At 43.3% G+C, this 22638-nt stretch overlaps 1 protein-coding gene across 5 annotated transcripts in view; it reads left to right on the top strand.

Moving 5' to 3' along the window:
• Positions 1 to 22638, top strand: part of NTRK2 (neurotrophic receptor tyrosine kinase 2) — a 338612-nt gene that overhangs the window by 73088 nt on the left and 242886 nt on the right. For all 5 annotated transcript variants that reach the window (XM_045468971.1, XM_045468975.1, XM_045468970.1 and 2 more), the window contains exon 11: positions 672 to 771. In XM_045468971.1, coding sequence (XP_045324927.1) covers positions 672 to 771 — 100 coding nt within the window. The remainder of the gene's footprint in view (positions 1 to 671; positions 772 to 22638) is intronic.

Here is a 22638-nt window from a genome sequence, read left to right on the forward strand (position 1 = left end):
TCTCTACTTGTATAATCTACATGTTAGAATTACGTTTTTAGGCTTAAAAAAACTTTGTATTGACCTCTATCGTACATGCACAAATGTGTGCAAATCGTAAGTCTGCAACTTATTGAGCTTTCACAAATAAACTCACCGGCAGGGGCCCCTCCTGCTCCCTTCTGGGCCTAGTCACAGCTCCAGGGGACTCTGGTTTCTAAGAGCCACAACAGCCAACTTAGAAAAAAAAAATCTGTTTGTTACGGACAACTTTCTGACATGCACAATGGTAGAGAGCATAGCAAAATGAACCCCACTGTATCTTTCATCGCTTCAGAAATAACAGTAGTTTGTCATTCAAATTTCATATACTTTCTCTTCTCTCTTCAGGTAAGGCAGGTAGGAGGATAGGCAGATGGGGAGAGAGTAATGTATCTCTATGTCTCCATAATATCAATTACACTGATATTTTTATAAGCTTTAACTTATATATTCTCATTTGTAAAGTAAGGATAGTAATAAGACCTACATATTCCATTGTAGGGTTGTTGAGGAATAAGGGAGTTGATAGACACAAGGTTCTTGGCAGGACAAGTAGCAAATATGAACTTGTCATCGTCATTATCACCATCATCTGGATGTAAGGAACCAAATGAGCAAGGTCATAACGGCCCTCCCTTCCTTTCCTCTAGGTCTATGCTGTGGTGGTCATTGCGTCTGTGGTGGGATTTTGTCTGCTGGTGATGCTGTTTCTGCTGAAGTTGGCAAGACACTCCAAGTTTGGCATGAAAGGTAAGAAGGGTTGTGTTTATTTTATTTCTTATGTGGAATCATTTGTTGGCTTATGACTAATGCTAATTACCACTAAAGAGAGAAGCAGCTAGATTTACAATGACTAGGTTTTAAGGCTGAAAAAATAGCAACGGGGATATGATACTACAAATCAAGGCAGAGCAAAATAATGTTGATTACCCAGCAGTACCCACTTTGCAATGAGGACAGTTGTCCCAGAAGACACAGAACTGGTTTCCTGAGTATCAAGTGACTAATAATGATATAGGCGAATAGTGCCTGAGTTTTCCTTGGGCTTCAGAAAGGCAGGAGAGGCTTGGTGGCCGTAGGCCAGTTACAGACACGTATTTTGTGCAGAAAGGTCCTTTCTGCTCTACAGTTGACTTCTAGACCTTCTGTGGAATGCTTTTTGTTGTCGCTGCTGCTTTTATAAAGTCTCATCTTCTGAGATTTGAACTGTGTTGGGAGGCAAAATCCGAACAACCTGTGGCTGTACTCTGAAGCTTTGTGAATGAGGTTTGCTTTTTTTTTTTTTTTTTTAATGGAAAGATTCCTAGCGCTCGATTAAAAAATCCGTGGCTGTGTTGCCGAAGAATAGACCATGGGTCTCTATCAGAGGATTGAAAATTCATTTTAGGGGAAAAATTTGTTAAAATGTTCTTTTTCTATAAGTAGCCAAGAGTTTTAGTGATTGAAAAGCATTTGCTCTGAAGTTTAAACTTATGTATGGACTAACATGTTATTGTTGAATTTTGTGTGGTCTCTCATAAATGGCCACTAGCTTGGGAAAGCTGTGAAGGTTTAGTGGTGGCTTAGTTTTGTTGGAGACGATGTGGCGGGTTTTCTTGATCTGCATGGTTCATTACAATTACTATTTGTGTTCCTTACTTATTTGGAAGCGATGTTTATGTAGCAGCAGGCCATCCAGCATATACCTGGCTCTGGGGTGGAGTGGATCCATTTCTGACGTTCTGTCCTCTCCCTCTGTTGGTGTCCATGATCAACCTAAAGCTGAAATGAACAGGGAGGAGTGGTGGTAAATTGGGCCTTGAAAAGCCCCCAAATCTCCTCGTGACATTCCTTGACCTGCTGATTTCTTGACATTTCTTTTGGAGGAGGAAAAGATCTCTCATTCTCCAATTATAAATAAGGCCTGGAAGAGAGACCATACTATGGTGATTTTAATTAGTCCTGTAATGGTGGTTTACAAACTTGACTTTTTTTTTTTTTTAATATTTGTGGTTTAAAAAAATTATTTATTTTGAGAGAGAGAGAGAGAGAGAGAGAGAGAGAGAGGACGTGCACTCACAGGCACGAGCACCGGTGGGTGCAGAGAGAGAGAGAGAATCCTGAACTCAGGAACCCGGAGATCATGACCTGAGCTGAGATCAAGAGTCAGGTGCTTAACCGACTGAGCCACCCAGGCGCTCCTACACACTTGACTTTGTATCCACAAGTCCTAGAGGGCTTGTGAAAACACAGATTTCTGGGCCACCCCGAGAGTTTCTGATTTAATAGGTCTGAGGTCGGCCTGAAACCTGGCATTTCTAACAGTTTCCATGGGACGCCAGTACTGCTGTGGCACAAGCATTCCTGGGGAATCAGCGTTCTATGGGATCAACGTGGGCTAGCACCTTCTGTGGGACAAGATGGGGGAGGGGCATTGCTTTGCAGACCTTTCTGGGTCCCTGTGTTCAGTTGGCACCTAGGTCCAGGCTAGGCTGCTGTTCTCTGCATTTCAGCCAGCCACCGAGGCATTTTGTTTTCCTCATTCTGATCAGGTGCTCTGTTTCCTTAGAGGCATTTGGAGTGGATGTCTCCAAGCAGGGATTTTACTGGAGAGAGTCAGATACGAGCACCATACTTCCCACATCTTGAGGCTTTAGTTTGAGATCTTTCATCTCATGGGCTCTCCAGAGAGAAAATTTGTCTAGGTTCTACAGGGAGCCACACAAAAGCTTTGGAAACCCTAGGGACAGTATTCAGGAGGCACCCCATCCCAGCTCTGTGTGAAGGAAAACAACTGACACAATGATCTATAAACGTTCACATACTCTGAGGTGCAGTGATGGAGGAGAGTAAAGGTAGACATTTGTTTCAGAGAACATTATATTTCATATAGAGACTCCAGAACGAAGACTGAAACAGTATTTTTATTTGGATAATTCGGGATGATTACTGCGAAAGCACCTACATTTCCCGAACATGTATAACCTAAGGGTATCCTTAATGAATTGTAAGAAAGATCTTGCTGAACCTTGTCCCAGAGCCAGTAAATGACTTCCTTCAGGCAGGAGCTGCGATGTCGTATGTTTCACTCCCTTATTTCCAAACATAAATAAAATTGTTTTAAAGAAAAGTGTCTTGGAGACTCATGGTCTTATTTAGAATAGCTTCTTTTTCTATTTTTAACCTCACATCTATCCGTGCCATGGTTTGAACACAAAGGGCCTGAGCTGAAGTTATTGTTTTACTAGTCAGATTCTGAGTTGATAATTTTGGGGGGTCTAGAAGGGAAGATGAGGGCCAATGAAGCTGCATGAAAAGTGGTATTTAAACATTAATAGAAGTTAATGTACTTTAAATGCTATGAGTGCTGGGATCACTGCTGAAAAATCGTGTGCCTTAAAAAGGGAAGAATGGAAAACCACAATCATACCTCCTGAAATAACCAGGAAACGTGTGAGTGGTGATTCCTCAGTAACGATGATGTGAAATGTGCATAGCCTTGGCCAGAACCAATGCCTTCGTTCTGTGTGATGTGCAAATGAGCTATTCCAAATGTAATTCTTGCCCTCATAAGCACCTTCGGGGGATTCTACCTCCGTTCCCATTCCCTCGTCCTGGAGACAGATTGAGAGAGCAGGGTGGCAGCCCGCCCACCCACCAGGCATTTACGGCCTCTTGCCCATCCCGGCATCGCAGACTTCAGGCTCCAGTGTCGACCGTTCCAGTAGCAGCCTCAGGATCATAAACCATACTTTAAGCCTGTTGATTGGAAGGGCCTGGGGTAACCAGAAACCTCTTTAAATCACATTGCAGCAGAATACAGGGAAACCCAAGCTCTGGATTGACCTGAGGACCCAAGCGTTATTGATGGCATTGCTTCCACGGGAAGGTGATCTCTAAATACCAAACCTGGGAGTTCAATCTAGATTTTAGAATATAACCAGTGAGTGGTGGCATGTTCTCCGGAGGTGGGTTTATGTGACTGGAAGCTTCCTAGGGTTAATTCTCTGTTCTGTCCATTCACTGCAACCAAAGGCTGATGGGGGCTGTCTTGCCCATGGAGTCCTAACTGTGAGCTCTACACGGCTTGTAGTGGTCTTGTCCATCATCCAAATTGGCACTCAATAAGTATTAATTGACTGAATGAATGATCACAGAGAATTGTTAACTCCATTCACTTTGGTTTAGTAATTGGAAAACAGTTAATATTTGGAGGATCGCTCATATGTGAATGGTTAAAGAGAAATTTCAGAGCTTTTCTGAGTTTTTAAGGGGTCAAAGTCCCTCCCTCCCCACCCCCTCCTTTACTTGATGGTTCCAGATGAGTAATGGCCCCAAACAGGAGGTTACTTTGCTAGGTTTTCTCTTAGGATTTGTGGGTTTTCACACAGTGTTTTATTTAAGTTTATTTATTTTGAGAGAGAGAGCAAGAGAGTGAGCAGGGGAGGAGCAGAGAGAGAGGCAGAGACAATCCCAAGCAGGTTACCTGCTGTCAGCACAGAGCCCTATGTGGGGCTCAAACTCACGAACTGTGAGATCTTGACCTGAGCCGAAATCAAGAGTCAGACGCTTAATCGACTGAGCCACCCAGGTGCCCCTTCACACTCTGTTTTAAACAATTATTGTTGTTTAAGTGTGGAGGGTTCACTATGGCTTTCCATTTTGCACACGAGCTTCTTCAATTTCTGCCTCTCTGCTTTTGAATGTATGGCCTTAGAATATGTGTCTTTGTCTAGCTTTGAAGCTGGCAGAAGGGCCTCACAGTGAGTGGCTCCTGTCTTGGCACTAACCTAGGATTTATCTTTTGTTAATGCTGCATATATTTGAAGCTTCTGATTGCCAGCGTTCAATAGACCACTGGCCCTTTGTCGATAAAAATGTCAGGGAGTAGAATTTACCCCAGTGTGTTTTTCTGTGCTCATTTTTATGTCTTTACACCATCCGATTGCTTTTTGGTTGAATAACTGGTTCCCATATTCACAGAAGCCCTGAATAAAGGTCTCTGTGAGTGCTTGGTCATCTGCATAGGGATTATTTATACATGCGCATAACATGATCTACGTCTATGTCTGTATCCATACCCTTATACATAGATGCATGATTTTATCCCTTTTTTCTTGAGGATCCTCTGACTTATTTTAATTTCAGTTTCCACTGAAACAGGGCTCCAGGACTTTTCCAGAGCCCCCGTGTTGCCAAAGGAACAGGCAACCAGGCCTCCGGGTGCTCTTACCCGGAGCGTGTTGTAACCAAGTCTCGTGCTCAGTTCTCACATTGCTTCCTGGCTCCCTTTCTTCACTGAAGATGTGGAAAGTGTGCAGGATGGGGAAATGCAAGCATCAGGGGGCCCAAGGGCTGCCAGGCTTTCCAAGAGCATCCACTTTGGATGCCCGGCCTGGTGGCATGGATGGAAAAAATAGGAGAGAGCCAGAAGGGTGGAGGGGCCGTGGCATTTGCCACCCTGGCGGGGGAGTCGTGACCATCAACTTTGTGTTCCTCACATTTTCTGAAGGGAATCCACACAGCTATTTATTTCCTGAGTACCAGTGCGTCCTTCCTCCTTCTAGAGTAAATATATCCAAGTGAGCCGAAGAGATCCCACGGGAGGAAATGGAAGAGGAAGCCCTTTCTCTCCTTCCGTGTTGACAGCCTGCAGATTTCGTCTGCAGCCTCCTGTCCTTGCACGTAAACCGCTGATGTGCCCTCATTCCTACTATGTGAGCTGCAGATCTTTTCCAGTTCGCGGTTGACCAAAACGCTGCACTCCGTGCGAGTGCAGTGCCGGCCTCTCTTCACTTCAGCTTCAAGGTCCATGGCTTGGCTTTCCTCTTTTTTTTTTTTTTTTTTATTTTACATTTACTTATTTTTGAGAAACAGAGTGAGACAAAGCGTGAGTGGGGGAGGGGCAGAGAGAGAAGGAGACACAGAATCTGAAGCAGGCGCCAGGCTCTGAGCAAGCAGTCAGCACAGAGCCCAATGCGGGGCTTGAACCCACAAACCAATCACCACAAGCCACCCAGGCGCCCCAGCTTTCCTCTTGTACATGATCTTCTAAAGGTCTTTCAACAGCAGCCCCAAATTGGGTTATTTAAAAATAGTCATAAACATATAGTGGGACTGAAGCTAGAGAAGGTGAAGGTTAAAGCCTTTTCTATGAACTGAAAGCAATTCTGTAAAGTTGAGGAGGCTGACTAACAGATATTTGGATCAACTTTTTAAAAGAAGGAAAAATGTGTTCGCAAGCCAGAAGCGCGGTTGTAGAAACATCTGGAAGGACAAACTGTTTTCCATATGCACCCCCACTGTTTTTTTTTTTTAAACACAAATAGCTTTAAAAAAATTATAACAGTAACACATGAATGCATTCTTGTTTTTCACAGTTTCCAGCAGTTTGGCAATATGTGCAGCCAAAAGTGGGATTGCACTTGACCCTCCTCTCTTACTCCCCTTTCCACTGCGAGGGAGAACTTTCTTTAACCATCCAGAATGCATATGTTATGTAAATAATGAAATCCGTGGCTTCACTTAGTAGGTAGATAATCAAACAGACTCATTTTTGGTTGCAATAAAGAAACTTTAATCCCAAACCAAGGCTGCAACTGTTTTAAGGTAGCACTTTGCCTTGTGGATCTTTCTGTATCAGTTCCTGGGTATCTCATGCGTTCTGTTTCATAGTCTTTCCGAGTATTCTGCTGCCAGGTTCCTTGGGTCTGAAACCTGCCTCTGCCAGGTGTAAGCTGTGTGACTTTAAACAACTTTCTCATCCTCCCTGGCCTCAGTATCTCCATCTGGAATGGGGCAATAATTGTGGGGCACTCTCCCACCTCATAGGGTCGTTGTGAGACACCCTGAGTGTATGTATATTTGCACTCAGGAAAGTTCCTGGCATGTAGTAATTGTTACGATTATTATTACTGACCAATTGTGACTTATTGTCTCCTTTTTTTTTTTTTTTAAGTTTATTTATTTTGAGAGAGAGTGAGGGAGAGAGCGGGAGGGGCAGAGAGAGAGGGAGAGAGTGAGAATCCCAAGCAGGCTCCGCGCTGTCAGCACAGAGCCTGACACACACACGGCACTATCTCACGAACCATGAGATCATGACTGGAGCCGAAGTCAAGACCAGATGCTTAACCGACTGAGCCATCCAGGTGCCCCTGTTGTCTCCTTTTAATGTTTATGTTGTTATGTTTTAAAGTTTATATTTATGCCATGTTTTCAGCAAAGTATTTCAAATAATGCCTTACATATAAAGATTGATACTTGGAGTGGATTGCTGAGAGAAAAGTTGTGCATATTTTGTATGTTGATAGATTATCTTGCATAAATGCTTTGTCAGTCTAAACTCTCACCAGTAGTAGGTGAGGGTATCCTTTGTTTATACTTTCATCTGTATCAGATATTATCAATCTTTTATATTTTTGCCAATTCAGTTAAAGTGATAGTGTGATGAATAACAAGGTAAAACATCTTCATCAGTGACCAATGAGAAGGAATGTGTATTTTGCTGGTTGATTTGCTGACTTACTTTATTCATTATATACATTCATCTTTTATTGGTTATATAGGTTGCTCTAATGCTTTTGTCGGCTTTACCTTTTTTAAAGAGTGTCTTTGGGTAGAGGCACCTGAGTGGCTCAGTCAGTTAAGCATCTGATTTTGGCTCAGGTCACGATCTCACGGTTCATGGGTTTGAGCCTTGCATCAGGCTCTGTGCTCACAGCGCAGAACCTGCTTGGGCTCCTCTCTTTCTCTCTCTGCCCCTCTGCTGCTCATTCTCTCTCTCCCTCAAAGAATAATACCTAAACATTAACAAAATAGCATCTATTGGTAAACAAAAGATTTATTTACCTTTTTGTAGAAGCAAACGTGCCCATCTTTTTCATCTAAGCTTTACTTCTCACTTAGGAAGGCGTCTCCTCTCTAAGGTTGTAAACATACTTCTTAATATTTCTTTCATTAGTTTTACTCTGTGTGTGTGTGTGTGTGTGTGTGTGTTAACTTAGCATTTTAATCTTTTTGAATTTTTTTTCAACTTGGTGTTAAGTGCTTAGTTTTTCCCCCTCCAGAGATAGATAAAGATATTTGCACAAATTTTCGTGTGACATTTTCAGAGAGACCAAGAATATTATTTTAACTTTCTGGAATCAGAAAACCCCTAATAAAACAAAAAAGAGACTTTGGAAAACGTAGCATTTAACTCTTTTGGAAAGTAATTAATGAGCTTTGTTGATTCTCATTTATGGGAGTGTAAGCCTCACCAAGTAGTATCAGAGAATGTAGGTTTTCACAGGAACTTTTTTTTTTTTTACTGCCCTCCTCCCTGCTTCAGATTGAACTCAAAGTGTATTGTCATGGCCTCTTAGTAGAGAATTGTAATAAAAGTTTCAGATATCCATGAAAAGACATGCAGTGGAAAGAGTTGTGGGTAATTTAACAGATTGCAAATTTATTGGAAAAAGGGGATTAGCTCAAGTGTTCCTTTTCTGTCATTTGGAGCGTGTTATACAAAACTTTTCCCCATACATTTGTGAGGTGAAAATCTGCCCTCCAATCTCTCTTCCATCTTTTAAGGCCGACATTTGGGTTATGTCTCTGTGAGGACAGAACATGCTTATTCTTTGCAGCAGACTGATCATGGGTGTAGAACTTTCAGGAAATGGCTCCACTGGGAAACAGGAAGCACCAGCTTTTCTCCCCTTAGCCTTGCAAGTGCCCTGACCTCGGACTTTTTAAATGACCTGCCTTACTTGGGCAATGCACCCCCCCTCCACCCCGCCCCAGCCCAGTGTGGTTCAGGGGAGGGCCCATGCCTTCCTGAAGTGTTTAAAGTGCACAAGTATCATTTAGGGACCTTCCACACTCCTAGTGTTTCGCTAAAAGATGAAGGATCCCTTAAGAAATTAGGTTTTGCAGTTAAAAGTCAGGAAAAATCATTCCCCTTTCTTTGGTTTTGGCAAACCCTGTGGCGAGCCCACTTTGACCTCCTCACAGAGGTCATGGCATACTTTCCAAAGGACTTCCCAGATCAGTATATCTGGGGTGTTCTTCTCCACTTCATTCCCATTTCTCTCCTTTTAACCTTTCTTTTTTTTCCCCGCCTTTCATTTTGCTCTTCCCCGTCTCCTAATTTTACATTCTTCCCCTCTCTTTTGGTTTTCTTCCTCTTCATTCCTAGCATCTGCTTTTGGTGGACAAGCTTTTCAGAATGTACGAAGAGGACAGATAATAGCTTGGCTTAAATTCTAACATATGCTTCGATTTTATCTTCCTTTCTTTTGGGCAAAGAGACTGAATGACTCTGGGAATAAATTTAGCTCTAAATCAGCAGAATTGTCCCGTGGCACTTTGGAAAACAGTCTGTTCGAATTCTGCACATCCTTCATGTTTGTAACTTGCTAACTCTTCAGTCTTCAAACCTAGGAGCATAGAGGAATATACTATTAGAGACTCATGAATCAGACAGGCTTGGGTTCAAATCCCAGATCTCCTACCTGCTATTCATAACTTGGGAGGAATTTTTTAAACTCTAAATCTTAGATTCCTCTTTGGTAAAATGAGGAAATAATACCATCTCTCAGGTGATTATAAGAATTAAACTAGTGCTTAGTTTAGTGACTGGCTCACTGAACTAATTCCATAAAAGGTAGTTATTTTTCAGACTTACGTTATAGTAATAATACATCACTAAGGAAAAGATCATGGGGAGAGTCCCGTCTGAGTTTATACTGAGTCTGAATTGCAGAAAAATGTGCCATGTGTATACAGTGTATATTAGTGTTTTCAGGCTTATTTATTAGTTGAGCTTATAGAAAAAATTGTAATTATAATGTGTCTGTAGTTTATGGACATGCATGATGAATGTAAAGCTGCTGAAACATGTTTGTGTTAAACCCTTCATTCTTTAAAGGCACTAGGTTTGAATTATTGAAAATTCTTAATTTTATTGTCCGTTGAATGATTCACCTGTTAAAATTGTTTTGAGTTTATAAGAAGTCTCTTTTATTCATTGATAGATTGGATATGTACGTTTTACTGGGTTTTTGGGGGGAGGGCGGGGGAGAGGCACTTACCATAGGGAAGGGGCAGGAAGGGAAGTTAGGGGTGGGGTGGGGTAGAAACCCCCTCTCCTCAGAGCTCATGGAGCCTCCTGTTCAAATGTGCTTCCCTGCTTCCCTCTTGCATGGAGATTACAGCTGGGAAAGTGATTTCTTTTAACAAAACTAGGCTCTAATATATTTTTTAAGACTTTATTTTTAAGCAAGCTCTACACCCAATGTGGGGCTCAAACTCACAAGTCTGAGATGAAGAATCACGTGTTCTTCCAACTGAGCCAGCCAGGTGCCCCCAAAGTAGCCTTTAACTTTTGATATATTTACAGCCTGCTAGAGATGAAAAGAGGGATATTGGAGAATATAAATTCTTCCTTACACTGTCGATTTTCATCCATGTTATTATATCCATAGACCAAGACGCTGCATTTCCTGCGAGAGAAGCCAAGGCTTGAGCAGGCAGATGGCAGTGGGAGATCGTGGTTTTCGTCAAGGCATCAGCAAAAGTAGAAGTCACTGGCTTCTTCTGTGATTGCCCGGAAGCTTTAGAGGTCCGAGGATAGAGAGAATGAGAGGGAGGGAAGAAGGGACGAAGGAGGAGAGAGAGAGAGAGAGAGAGAGGGAGAGAGAGATCTTCATTCTGTAAGTACTGAGTCATTAGTACTAAGTTGTTAGTACTAAGAAGCTAATACCCAGAATTGAAAGCAGACGTGTCTTCTCCAGCCTGAGTAGTGATAGTGGAAGGCAAGAACGGAGCGTGAGTTCAGGAGCAGGGGTGGTGTGGGAGCGGAGAATGTTGGGAATGAGGTGGTGTTCCTATTTACAGTCAGAGTTGTCCATGTTAGTAGTCCTGGAGAGACCTGAGGAGAGTCAAACACCCAACTGAGCCTTTCCCACACTTCCTTCCTAGATCATCCCTGAAAGGAAATTGGGTGAAGACCAGAAATAACAGTACAGGAATGAAAGGCATCTGAGGGTCCCCTCCAGGTTCAATGTCTACCATCCTGTTACAAAATCAGCGAAAACAATCATACACTCACTAGAAGAGTCTGCCGTGTACTTCTGGTGATATCTTTTATTATTTTGGTGCACAATGAGCTATTGAGATAGTCTTTTTTTTCCCCTCCACTGTGGAACCATGGTCTCCTTCTTATGAACATAAGAAATATGATGTCTGCATGGCAATCTCAGACAATTATGGGCAAGCACAGAAAATTCTGTTTGTTCCGCCAAGTCAGGGTCTCTCACACTGGTCTCTCCTCTCCATTTCCTCAGGTTGCATTTCAGTTTCTGGACAATGGTGCAGATTATGTGGGATCTGTGCCTGGACACACTATAGTCTCCCTAATTTATTACTCTCATGCCATTATGGGCTTGGGATTGCTCTGGCTTCCTAGCCACCTTTGTAGGTCTTCCCAGAAAGGTGGACTCAGGCTTCTTCAATTTTTTTTTTACGTTTATTTGTTTAGTTTGAGAGTGAGAGAGTGTACGTGCACGAGAGTGGGGGAGGGGAAGAGAGAGAGAGGGAGAGAGGGAATCCCAAGTAGGCTCTGCACTGTCAGCACAGATGCAAGTTCATGTGAACCCATGAACCGTGAGATCATGATCTGAACTGAAACCAAGAACTGGATGCTAACTGACTGAGCCACCCAGGCGCTCACAGGCTTCTTCATGTGTTTTTTATTATTTTTTAGTCTTTATTTTTGAGAGAGAGAGAGAGAGAGAGAGACAGAGCATGAGCAGGGGAGGGGCAGAGAGAGAGGGAGACACAGAATCCAAAGCAGGCTCCAGGCTCTGAGCCAATAGCACAGAACCCCGATGCAGGGCTTGAACGCACAGACTGCGAGATCATGACCGAGCTGGTCGGATGCTCAACCGACTGAGCCACCCAGGCGCCCGGCTTCCTTGCAGTTTGAATCTGCAACCCCGATTAGAGGTGCTATGGATCCCCAACCGCCAATACTTTACTAGGCTCCTCTTAGCTGCAGCTAACTTGCTGGCCTCCTCTCTGACACTCTTCTTCCTATGGGGACAGAAAGAATAAGAAGAGTGTTCTTCCTGATTCATCTTCTTCCAACTAATTTTTGCCATTTATGTAGATCTCTCCAACTTTTTATGATGAAATTTTCAACAAGATGAAAATTGGAAAGAATATTACAGCGAACATCTGTATACTCAACACCAAGGTTCAACCTCCGTTTAACGTTCTGCTGTTTGAAAATAAGGCGCCCACATCAGGTCACTTCACACCTAAACTCTCCAGCACATGTCTCTGAAAGCAAAGGACACAGTAGCTCCTAAAAGCACAACCCTGATACCAGTATCACCGCACCCAAGAAAGTTAGAACAGCTTTGTAATAACAGATAATACCTCGTCCATCTTCGGATTCCCCCCGCTATTCAACAGTGCCTTTTACAGCTTCTATTTCAAACGGAAATCAACCGAGAGCTCACGCAGGGCATTTGGTGATTGTGCTGTTGTGGCGCCTTCAGTCTAGAAGGCTCCCTCCATGTTTTTTTTCCTCCTGACATTGACATTTTGAGGGGACCAGCCAGGTGTCCTGCATTCTGGCAATATAGCTGATGATTTTTTCTGGTGGGGTTCTTTAATCTGTCATTTATTCCCTGTATTTCCTTGAATTGGAGCTTATTTCTAAAGGCTCGATTAGGTTTAAGTGAAATGTTTTTGGGAAGATGGCCATCGCAGAGATGCTGTGCACTTTACGTTGCATCTCATTTGGAAGCATATAATGTCAGGTTGTCACGCTATTAGTGTAAGTTGGAGTCATTTTCAAAGAAGGTGACCACCACATCTTTTCCTTGTAAATTTAAGTTTTTCTTTGCAACTGGTAAGGAATTTGTGGAGTGATAGTTCAGCATCTAGCAAATATCCTCTTCCCCCAAAACTTGAACCTATTGGCTCAGTATCTAGCTCTGATCCTTTCCTGAAATTTTTACTTAATTTCTAAGGGTTGCAGAATGGTGTTTTTTTTAAAGTCAATCTTTCCTTATACATACTGCCTTCCATTGGAGGACAAAAAAAAAAAAAAAAAAAAAAAAAGAGCAGTCTGGCCTTGACCAGGATTTCAACTTTTTCATTTTAGTTCTACCTGGATAACCCTTCCTTGAGGCACTGGATGTTTTGTATCTGGCCGCCTACATTGGTATGGGTCATAGGATTATAGAAAAGATAGTCACAGTATAACTGTGTCAAAAATATTATTTTATTTCATAAAATATTATTTTCTGTTTCACAAAGACATTGAGCAAAGATATCAGGGGAATTGTTCTATTTTTCTTTATCACAATGATTAAATATGAAATATTAATAACATTAATTGCTTTAGGATTCCCTCTTGCATCTTTGTGGTGATTGGTAGAATAAAGACAGAGAACTGGCAGTGGGCTTACGAATCATCCGAAGCCTTTGTTACAAAGGTGAGGACATTGGGTCCAGGGAGCTTAAGCCACTTGGCCTTAAGGGTACATAGCTGGTTTGTGCCAGACCCAGGCCTTAGGACTCCAACTTTAATGTTTTGTGCTGTGAAACTAAGAAATATTAGGAATAAATAACACTTGTTTCCTTGCCAGATTCACTACTTTAGCACTAGTGTGTGTCGCCATTGGATGTGCCTAACATGTTTTGCCACTGGTCTCCATTGCCTTTGGGTGATACTGTGTTTCTCAAAGCTGGGCACATATATTATCAGTGATAATGAGATGGTTTTAGCAGATGCTCAGGGGCTAACCTCTTTAATTTGGGTAGTTCTCTATTTATTTTAATATTTATTAGAAAAAAATATACCTGGCACATCATACTCTTGGTTTCATGATATTGTTTAAGATAAGGCTTAAATTAAAACCATGAAATAAAGGAAAAATATTAAATAATTTAAATTTAAATTTGAAAAGAGTGTTTGAGTAGGGCTACCCTAAGGCACTGGAAATTTAATACCAAGCAGAGCAATGTTTCTGCCTCATGGAGCTTAAACTCTAATGGAGGGAAGATAAGAAAGACAGAGGAAGAAATACGGATGTAATCTATAAGTAATGACAAACGCCATGAATAAAGGGAACGAGGTAAGAGGAAGATTGTGACAGGCTCGCCGTTTATAAATAGTTAAGACAGGCCTGTCTGATAAGATGACATTTGAGCCAAGAGTCCAGGGCAGTGAGGGAGTGAGCACACTGATATCTGAGGGAATAGCATTCCAGGCAGAGGGAACAGCAAACATAAAGGCATGGAGCCTGGGGTGAGCTCTGCATGTTGAAGGAGCAGCAGAGGCCTGTGTGGCTAGAGCAGAGTGAAGGTGAGGAGAGTAGTAGGAGAAAGCAAAAGGGTGGCAGAAGTGCAGCTCATGTAAGGACTTACAGGCCTTTTGTCTGATGAGGGTTCACGGTGCGGAAGGTATGAGAACAAGGTGTACGTTGTGTAAGTGTATGTAAAACACTCCAGTGGGGGCAGCAGTGATGTATTAATATAATGAATTGGTTTCTGGTAAAGAAAGATGACTTGGGGGAAGGTATCGCTGGGGAGCAGGGGAGAAACGTTCATGTTACAAGGTGTGCAGAAAATTTCACTTCAGATTCACAAACAGCTTCAGGAGTATGACCTCCCCACCCCTTTCCATTCTTCAACTTTCATACACAAATGCACACACGCACACGCACCCCACATTGAGGGTTTGCAAGTTTGTTCATTGTCTGCATTCGCCCCTGCATTACCTGTCATGGAAAAGAACATGGTTGTTGGTGATCACATGACTGTGGCCACTTGCGACCAGAAGTGGGTAGGACCCAGGCTTTGAGTTGTGTCTTGAGTTTTCCTTCTGGTTCTTCTAGCTTCACCGATTCCTTTTATGCAGCTCAGGTCCATCTAAGAGCAGGGTCATTATAATTAGTTTCATGGCTGTTACACTTTGAGTCAAATCCCTTTTTTTGAAATCCCAGTTGCTATTGGGAGAAAAGCATCAGTGTTTGAAAATTCAAATGATGCATTTTCAGAGCGAGCAGAGATATTGTTTCTCTTCATCATGGTGAAGAAAACATTAAGGAGGACTCATTCTCTGCGTATGTGACTTTTGCTTTGAGAGACAAGGCTAGAACTTGAAGTCAGGCAGGAAGTTTCGAGTTTGTGCATTTCCAGAGAGGAAGAGAGCACTTGATTTTCCTGCTTATTATCCTCCTAACAAATTACTAATAGCACTTTGCCATCCTGTGGTCTGGATCAGTCTTCCTTCTTGGATCACCAAGAGGTAGGGTATTGGGGTGGTTTGGATTATTCTGTGGACAGAATTATCCAGATCTCCTTAAATAGATATTTCTTTCTTAGTGCTTTGTAACTTATTCTCTGTTTAGGAAGTAGTTGATTGCCTACCACTTGGGGAGCTCTGTCCTCTTTCTCCTCCTTTCTCCAACTACTTGTCCCTCTTCTCTGGCCCTGGGTGGTGTGGAGCAGAATTTTTTGCATCAGATCCCGTAAGACCTGGGAAGTCCTCATTATTGTCAGGTAGATCATCCTCTTTATGAACTGCCCAGTAATACATATTTATTCTAGTCGATTTTCTTACCCATCACCTAACGAGCTTTGGGATAGCAAATTCAAAGAAACTAACCCAGATATTACCAGCAAAAAAAAAAAAAAAAAAGCATATTTGCCCTGTGCATACCTGCACAATGAAAAGCTACAAATGGAAAACAATGGCCACAGTGTTGGATAATCCCGTTCATTGGCATGGATTCTTGGGCGGTATTAATTTTGGTTTGACTTCTCTGTTTTTCTTCTGTTTGGCATCTTATACTACATATCGGATTCTTTTCAATTATAAAACAATGGAAGGGAAAGCGGAGAATTATAATCAGACTCTGAATTCTCAGAATTCAAAATATGCCAAGAGTGGGAGACGCCAAGTCTGAGTAGCTCTGTTCCTTATTTTAGCGCCGATTTTAGTAAATGTTTCACCTTGAATGATCATCGCAGGTATTTGTAACTGTGGTAATGGTTGAGAATGTTGTTTGAGGAAGACACTCAGTCATTCTTAGGGTACATTGTGTCACCTCCCCCGCCTCTTCCCTGCACCCACAGGTGTTTTCCATTCCTCTCCTAAGTTCATGTGGTGTTCTGAGAGTCCCTGAAATGGTAAACAGCCCCTGTCCCTTGGTGGCAGCCATGGTCACTCGCTATTTATTTATTTAAAGTTGGGACTCCTATCTAGGTGTGAAAACTTGAGGTGCCCATTAATTATCAGTGTTATCTTTCTCTTGGGCCCCTCAGAAATTCTGCATGACGTTTATTTTAATGGACCAGCTTATATGGCATTTGTAGGGGGTACTCTCCTACTCTAGTTTGGGTCCTCCAGATGTGCTGACATAATTGCTTTAAGTTACAAATGGCCAAATTATATATATTATTGGAAATTTTTGAAAGGGCATGTATGAGGGCGCCTGGGTGGCTCAGTCAGTTAAGCATCCAACTCTTGATTTCTGCTCATCATGATCTCAGGGTTTATGAGATCCAGCTCTGTGTCAAGCTCCATGCTGACAGCTTGTAGCCTGCTTGGAATTCTCTCTCTCTCTCTCTCTCTCTCTCTCTCTCTCTCTCTCACACACACACACACACGCACACACACACAAAATAAATAAACATAAAAAAGGGGTGTATATATTGAACCATGCACAACCCTAAAAATTAATTGCATGTGTTACTTAAAAATTATTTTGATATTTCATGTTTTTGTAATAATTTATAATAGTATGTTAGTTAATTCTCAGGTGATCTTGTGACTCAGTCTACCTACCCAATTGGCGATTTCCATCAAGCCCCTGTTATCTGAAATCTTTAGGTCAGCATCTTCCTTCTACTGATAAGGCATAGAGGTATAAGGAATTATATTTTTTAATTATGAGAATTTACTTGGATAAAGCAGAGTCTTTAATTTCTGTACTCCAGACCTGTGTTAACCAGATGCATGGATTGCACAATGCAATTTCAATAGCATCCCAGACTCTCCGTGCAGTGTGGATGGTTACATGAATATGCTCGTGTGAAAGGGCTGAGGAGCGTTGCTGCCGGTTTTTCTCCTGGTGTTTTGAGGAGTTGGCCACCTCCCCTTCCCAGTCAGTTCTGCCTGAGCAGGGTCCATGCCCCCTACTCGTGACCGACAGCAACTTCCTTCAGCGGAAAATCACGACTGTAATAGGTCAAAGAGCTCATTCTTTTTTTTGATGCCCGAGGGCAAACCTTCAAAATGAAATTTTACCCTCCCAGGAAATATCTACTTCAAACTTAGTTCTTTATAAATTACCGAAGAAAAATGAATGTATTTACAGTTAAGTGTACGTCACTTGGTGGTGAACCAACAGTGGTGATTGGAAGGTGGAGTCAACGCAGATATGTTTCCATGAACTTCTCTTGATGAATGTTGCAGATATTGTCAGTGCCCCACCAGCCACCCTCAGATTCCCTTCACTGGTCCTGGGGGCTCAGCCTGGCTTCTGTGTATGTTTGTTCCTGAGACCTGGCACCTGGAACATTCTTCAGAGAGTGAGCCTTGAGCTAGCAGAGCTCTTCCCCAACCCAACACTCACATACACACGCACACACACACATGCATGCACACACGCACACATGCATACACGCATGCATGCACACACCCATGTGCACACGAGCACACGTGCATACACACAGCTGGGATTGGCCTGGAGCTAAGTACCCTCCAACCCATTCCCTCAACCGCTTCTTGGCTGATGACTGATTGGTGCCCAGGGCCAGCTTCTGTGGGGTAACTTACAAATTCCCTGCAGGTTCCGTGGTGTCATTTACACTGCAGAGCTCCCTGTATGATCAGACTGAGGCCGCGTCCTCACCTGAAATTGCAGCCTTGCTTGGCTGCTTCTTCTTCTTCCCTTTCCTGCCTCCCCCTCTCCTGGGGGCCCTTCTTTAACTCAATTCCGTGGACACTCCTTTCTGGGTCTAATTCTGAGCAACGGACCTAAGGCAATATTTTCTGTTGGAGCGCTGAGAAATTAAATGTTACTCAATGCTTTTTATTAGTACGTTTCATTTTTTTAAAATATTTATTTATTTTTGAGAGAGACAGAGTGTGGGTGAGGGAGGGGCAGAGAGAGAGGGAGAAAAGGATCCAAAGCACGCTCTGCAGTGAGAGTGAGAGCCCCATGCGGGGCAAGAACTCATAAGCCGTGAGATCATGACCTGAGCCGAAGTCGGACACTTAACAGACTGAGCCACTCAGGTGCCCCTTTATCAGTACGCTTAAAAATGTTTTTATCTCGTTTGCTAATTTGGGCTACACATGTGCAAGTGGTGATCTTAAAATGTAATTAAAAAATTAAGTGAGGTATAGGTTATAGTTACCAGTTATTGAGGGAGGGGACACTGTGTGCCACATCCTTGATGCATTTTGTCTGATTTTTCTAATAATCCTGCATTTTCAGAATGAGTTCGTTGAAGTCCAACGACATTTATCAATGTGCCCAGGACACAGAGCTAGTAATTGGCAGAACTACAATTCATATCCAGATCTTTCTGGTTTTAATGCTTTAGTTTTTTCAGCTGCTGTCCTGCTGACTCTTTCCTTTTTAGAGTATTAAAAATATCTATTTCTAGATGCTCAAAGAAGCATTCCAACATCAAAGTTCATAGCTTACTAAAATTGGAGGAGACTATCTCTTTTGTAAATTTTTTTTTAAGTTTATTTATTTATCTTGAGAGAAAAATACAGCAAACAGGGGAGGGGCAGAGAGAGAGAGGGAGAGAAAGAATCCCAAGCAGGCTCCCCACTGCCAGCACAGAGCCCGATGCGGGGTTCAAACTCATGAACTGTGAGTTCATGACCTGTGCTGAAATGGAGAGTGGGATGCTTAACCAACTGAGCCACTTAGGCAACCCCGAATATCATTTTCTTAAAATTTTTTTTAAATGTTTTCTTTATTTTTGAGAGAGAGAGAGAGAGAAAGAGAGAGAGCAAGCAGGTGAGGGGCAGAGAGAGAGGGAGACACAGAATCTGAAGCAGGCTCCAGGCTCTGAGCTGTCAGCACAGAGCCTGATGCGGGGCTCCAACTCCCAAACTGTGAGATCGTGACCTGAACCAAAGTTGGACACGTAACTGACTGAGCCACCCAGGCGCTCCCTGAATATCATTTTCTTTATCTGTAAAATGGGCATACCAGCACCAACTTCACAGAATAAGAGAGTGCCTAGCAGTGTTAGGCGCCCCGTAAAGTGGGACAAGTTTACCTCAGAACCTTCCCGGCAGTCTCTTGTCATTGGGTGTCAGGTCATTAGCTGGGGGGGATAGTGATGGGGGAATAGAAGGTGTAACAGTGGTCACGAATCCATTTATTTGTTTTTCTGATACACATTTTACTGAGGGTGTGTCATGTGCCTTCAAGAAGTTTGTGATCCAGAGAAGGACTGACTTCTAGGCCAATGATGTCGCGGTAGCTAATCTAAACAGGCTGACACAGGAGAAGGCTGGCTTGTTCTCTCTAGAGAAATCAGGGAGTACTTGACAGGAGAGGTGGCCTTCAAGTGGGGTCTGGACAGACGAGTAGGAGTTCACCACGTGGACAAGTTGGAGAAGGAGGTGCCTGTCAAAGTCTGGAGGTTCGCGTTGGGGTAGTTTGGATCTTGCCGGAGTGTGAGATAGGAGAGGACGGTGGCAGGAGACGCTGATGGAGGGACGGCCGGAGGCAACCCCTAAGTTGGGCTTGATAAGGAAATCATTAAGAGGCAGCGTTAGAACATCTAAATGTGAAGAGGGATCACGCTGATGCTGAGCTGGTTACTGCCAAGCCGCTTTACTTCTTCCTTGATTCGCTATTAAAGCTGTTCATTTGAGTTATAAATAACCTTGCTAATTTTTGAAAATTTCTGGTCTCATGGTCTTCATATGGTTTTAATGGACTCTAAATCCTTGAGTGGTCATGTTTATTAAATAACTAATGTGGGATCCGTTCATTCTTTCAACAGATACTTACTGAGAGCCTGCTCTGGGCCAGCCTGTAATAGATCCTGGGGACAGCTAGAGTCCCTGCCTGCTGGAGCGTCCCTTGCAGTGAGGAAGACAGACAGTAGATGAATAAATATGTAAGGGAAGAACGCAGTAGTGGGTGGAGGAAGCTAGGGGTGTCCTGCCTGAAGGAAGTGGCCTTTCTACCTGTCTGTGAGGATGGTCGGGGTGGAGGTCCTCATTCAGCAAATCTGGAATCTCGTTGTTTTTCCATTGCTGACTTTATTGTTCTTGGAGTCCAGCAGGTAGAAGGCTCTCTCTCTCTCCCTGTCTCTCTCTCTCTCTCTCTCTCTCTCTCTGAACCTCTTTTTCTGTCAGGCAGCAGGAAAGCTACAACAACCACCCCCCATTGGGCATATCTGAAGTCAGTTGTAGGCAATGAAACTTTCTACCCTGTGTATAGTCCTTTTTTGGGGATTTCCTCAGAAGAATTATGATATCCAATTTCTAATCTAGAAATCAGAGAATTGGATTTGAGAATCATAACATTCTGTTTTTCCCTCTTAGCTCCAACAAGAACACTTAGCTCACTTTTTACTTTTCCTGCTGAGTTCCTACTCTGGGCTAGGTTTTGTGTGAAGTGCTTTACATATAAAATCTCTCTTCATTCTTTCACAGGGCTCCGTGAGATGGCCATGGTCATCTTTATGTTTCAAATGGAGACAGTGAGACTTGGCGAGGTTATTTCACTTGCCCAAGGCCATGTTCCTCCTATGAGGTGAAGCCTGGTCTGACTCAGGACAGTCATGTTTCCTGTCTCTGGCCAGGCCTCATTCATGCCTGTTTGTTTTCTGTGACCTTTCCTGTCTCCCTGTTTCTTTTCTCTCCCTCATTCATTTGGTGAATGCCATTTGTTGGGACTGACACAGACAGACACGGCCCGGTTAGGCAGCCCTTGGAAGGGAATCTTCGGGTTTGAGCGACGGGACAAGACACGTGCCAAGTTCAGAAACAGTGGCTGAGGTCGGAAAAGAGGCCAGTGCCTCATCTCCAAGAGTAGTTTTCAGTAAGATGGACACTTTTCTTTCTTTTAAAAAAATTTTTTTTAAATGTTTATTTATTTTTGAGAGAGAGAGAGAGAGAGAGAGAGAGACAGAATGCAAAGCAGGCTCCAAGCTCTGAGCAGTCAGCACAGAGCCCGATGCAGGGTTCGAACACACAAGTCATGAGATCATGACCTGAGCCAAAGTCAGATGCTTAACTGACTGGGTCACCCAGGTACCCCAAAATGGACACTTTTCTGGCCAGCCCTTGGGCGACATGGATTAATATCACCTCTGAATCTGAAAAGCCAGGTTGCAGAGGGAGCTCTGTGCCTGACACTTTTCACACTCTCATTTTGTGACAAAATCAATGGCACCATTGGCAGATGTCATTTGACTCCTTCTACACGTGAAGAAACTGGAGGTTCAGAGAGGTTATGTGACTTGCCCAAGGCCACCAAGCCTATTTAAGGTAGAACAGCTTGGCTCTGGTGTCTAAAATCTTGAGGCCAGAGCTCTCTTTCTCAGAGAAGCTTCCTCAGAACATTAGCAAGGGAGGGGAGAGGCTGGTTTCTACAGTCAGATATGGAAAATGTTGCCCCCTACCCACCTCTTGGCAAGTCATGGTGTCTGTGGGCCTTGGGGAAGAAACCTTTGAGCTCTCTGTGACTCATGGTTTTCTGAGCATATCTGACCACAAAAATCTTTTTTTTTTTTTTTAATTTTTATTTATTTGGAGTGAGTGAGAGAGAGAGAGAGAGAAAGCACACAAGTGGGGGAGGGGCAGCGAGAGAAGAGAGAGAGAATCCCAAGCAGACTCCACACTGTCAGCTCAGAGCCCAGTATGGGCGTTGAGCTCACGAACCATGGGATCATGACCCGAGTCATGATCAAACCAAGAGCCAGAAGCCACCGGCTACCCGACCGAGCTACCCAGGCGCTGGGACTAGAGAAATCTTTTTAAAAGTAGTCGTCACCAACCTCCTGAGAAGCTATGGGTGGAATAAGAGAATGCACCTGGCTGCCTGAGTGGTGGAGAGAGAGGATAGGAAAGGAGAGAAGACGTCAGAAGAAAGAGGAGAAAGGAATAAAGAAAAGGAATAAAGGGAAAGCGCCACTCAGGATTTCTCAATAAAACTATAAAGTACAGTTTCCATCTTTCTTTTCTTTCTGGGCTCTCTCTCCCCCATGCTTTTCAAATTGGCACACAAGATTTTTCTCAAGTGAATGAAATGAGACAAAGATTGATTTCTTTGGGCTGGCAACAGTTTTAAAAAACAGTCCTGGAGGCCAAGGGGTCACTTCGGTGCAGGCGACTGAGACGCACAGCCAAGATGGGCGATAGACGTGGCGAGGGGCCTGGGCCTGGAGCGTCCCCTCGCCCTGCCTACTTCCCAGTGAGGCCTGACTGTTTCCCTCAGCTCCCCCAGCAAAGGGGTGAAAGCATGGGGGCTGCAACTCAGGCCCTGCCTCCCTGCTCACTGGGTTTTCCCTCAAGCACATTTACTTTTTAGAGTCAGTCTTCTCTCCACATACTATTTTCTCTTTCCCTGCTAAGCTTAGCCCATTGGCATT

Source organism: Leopardus geoffroyi, chromosome D4, assembly GCF_018350155.1.
Source record: "Leopardus geoffroyi isolate Oge1 chromosome D4, O.geoffroyi_Oge1_pat1.0, whole genome shotgun sequence".
Taxonomy (NCBI): Eukaryota; Metazoa; Chordata; class Mammalia; order Carnivora; family Felidae; genus Leopardus; species Leopardus geoffroyi.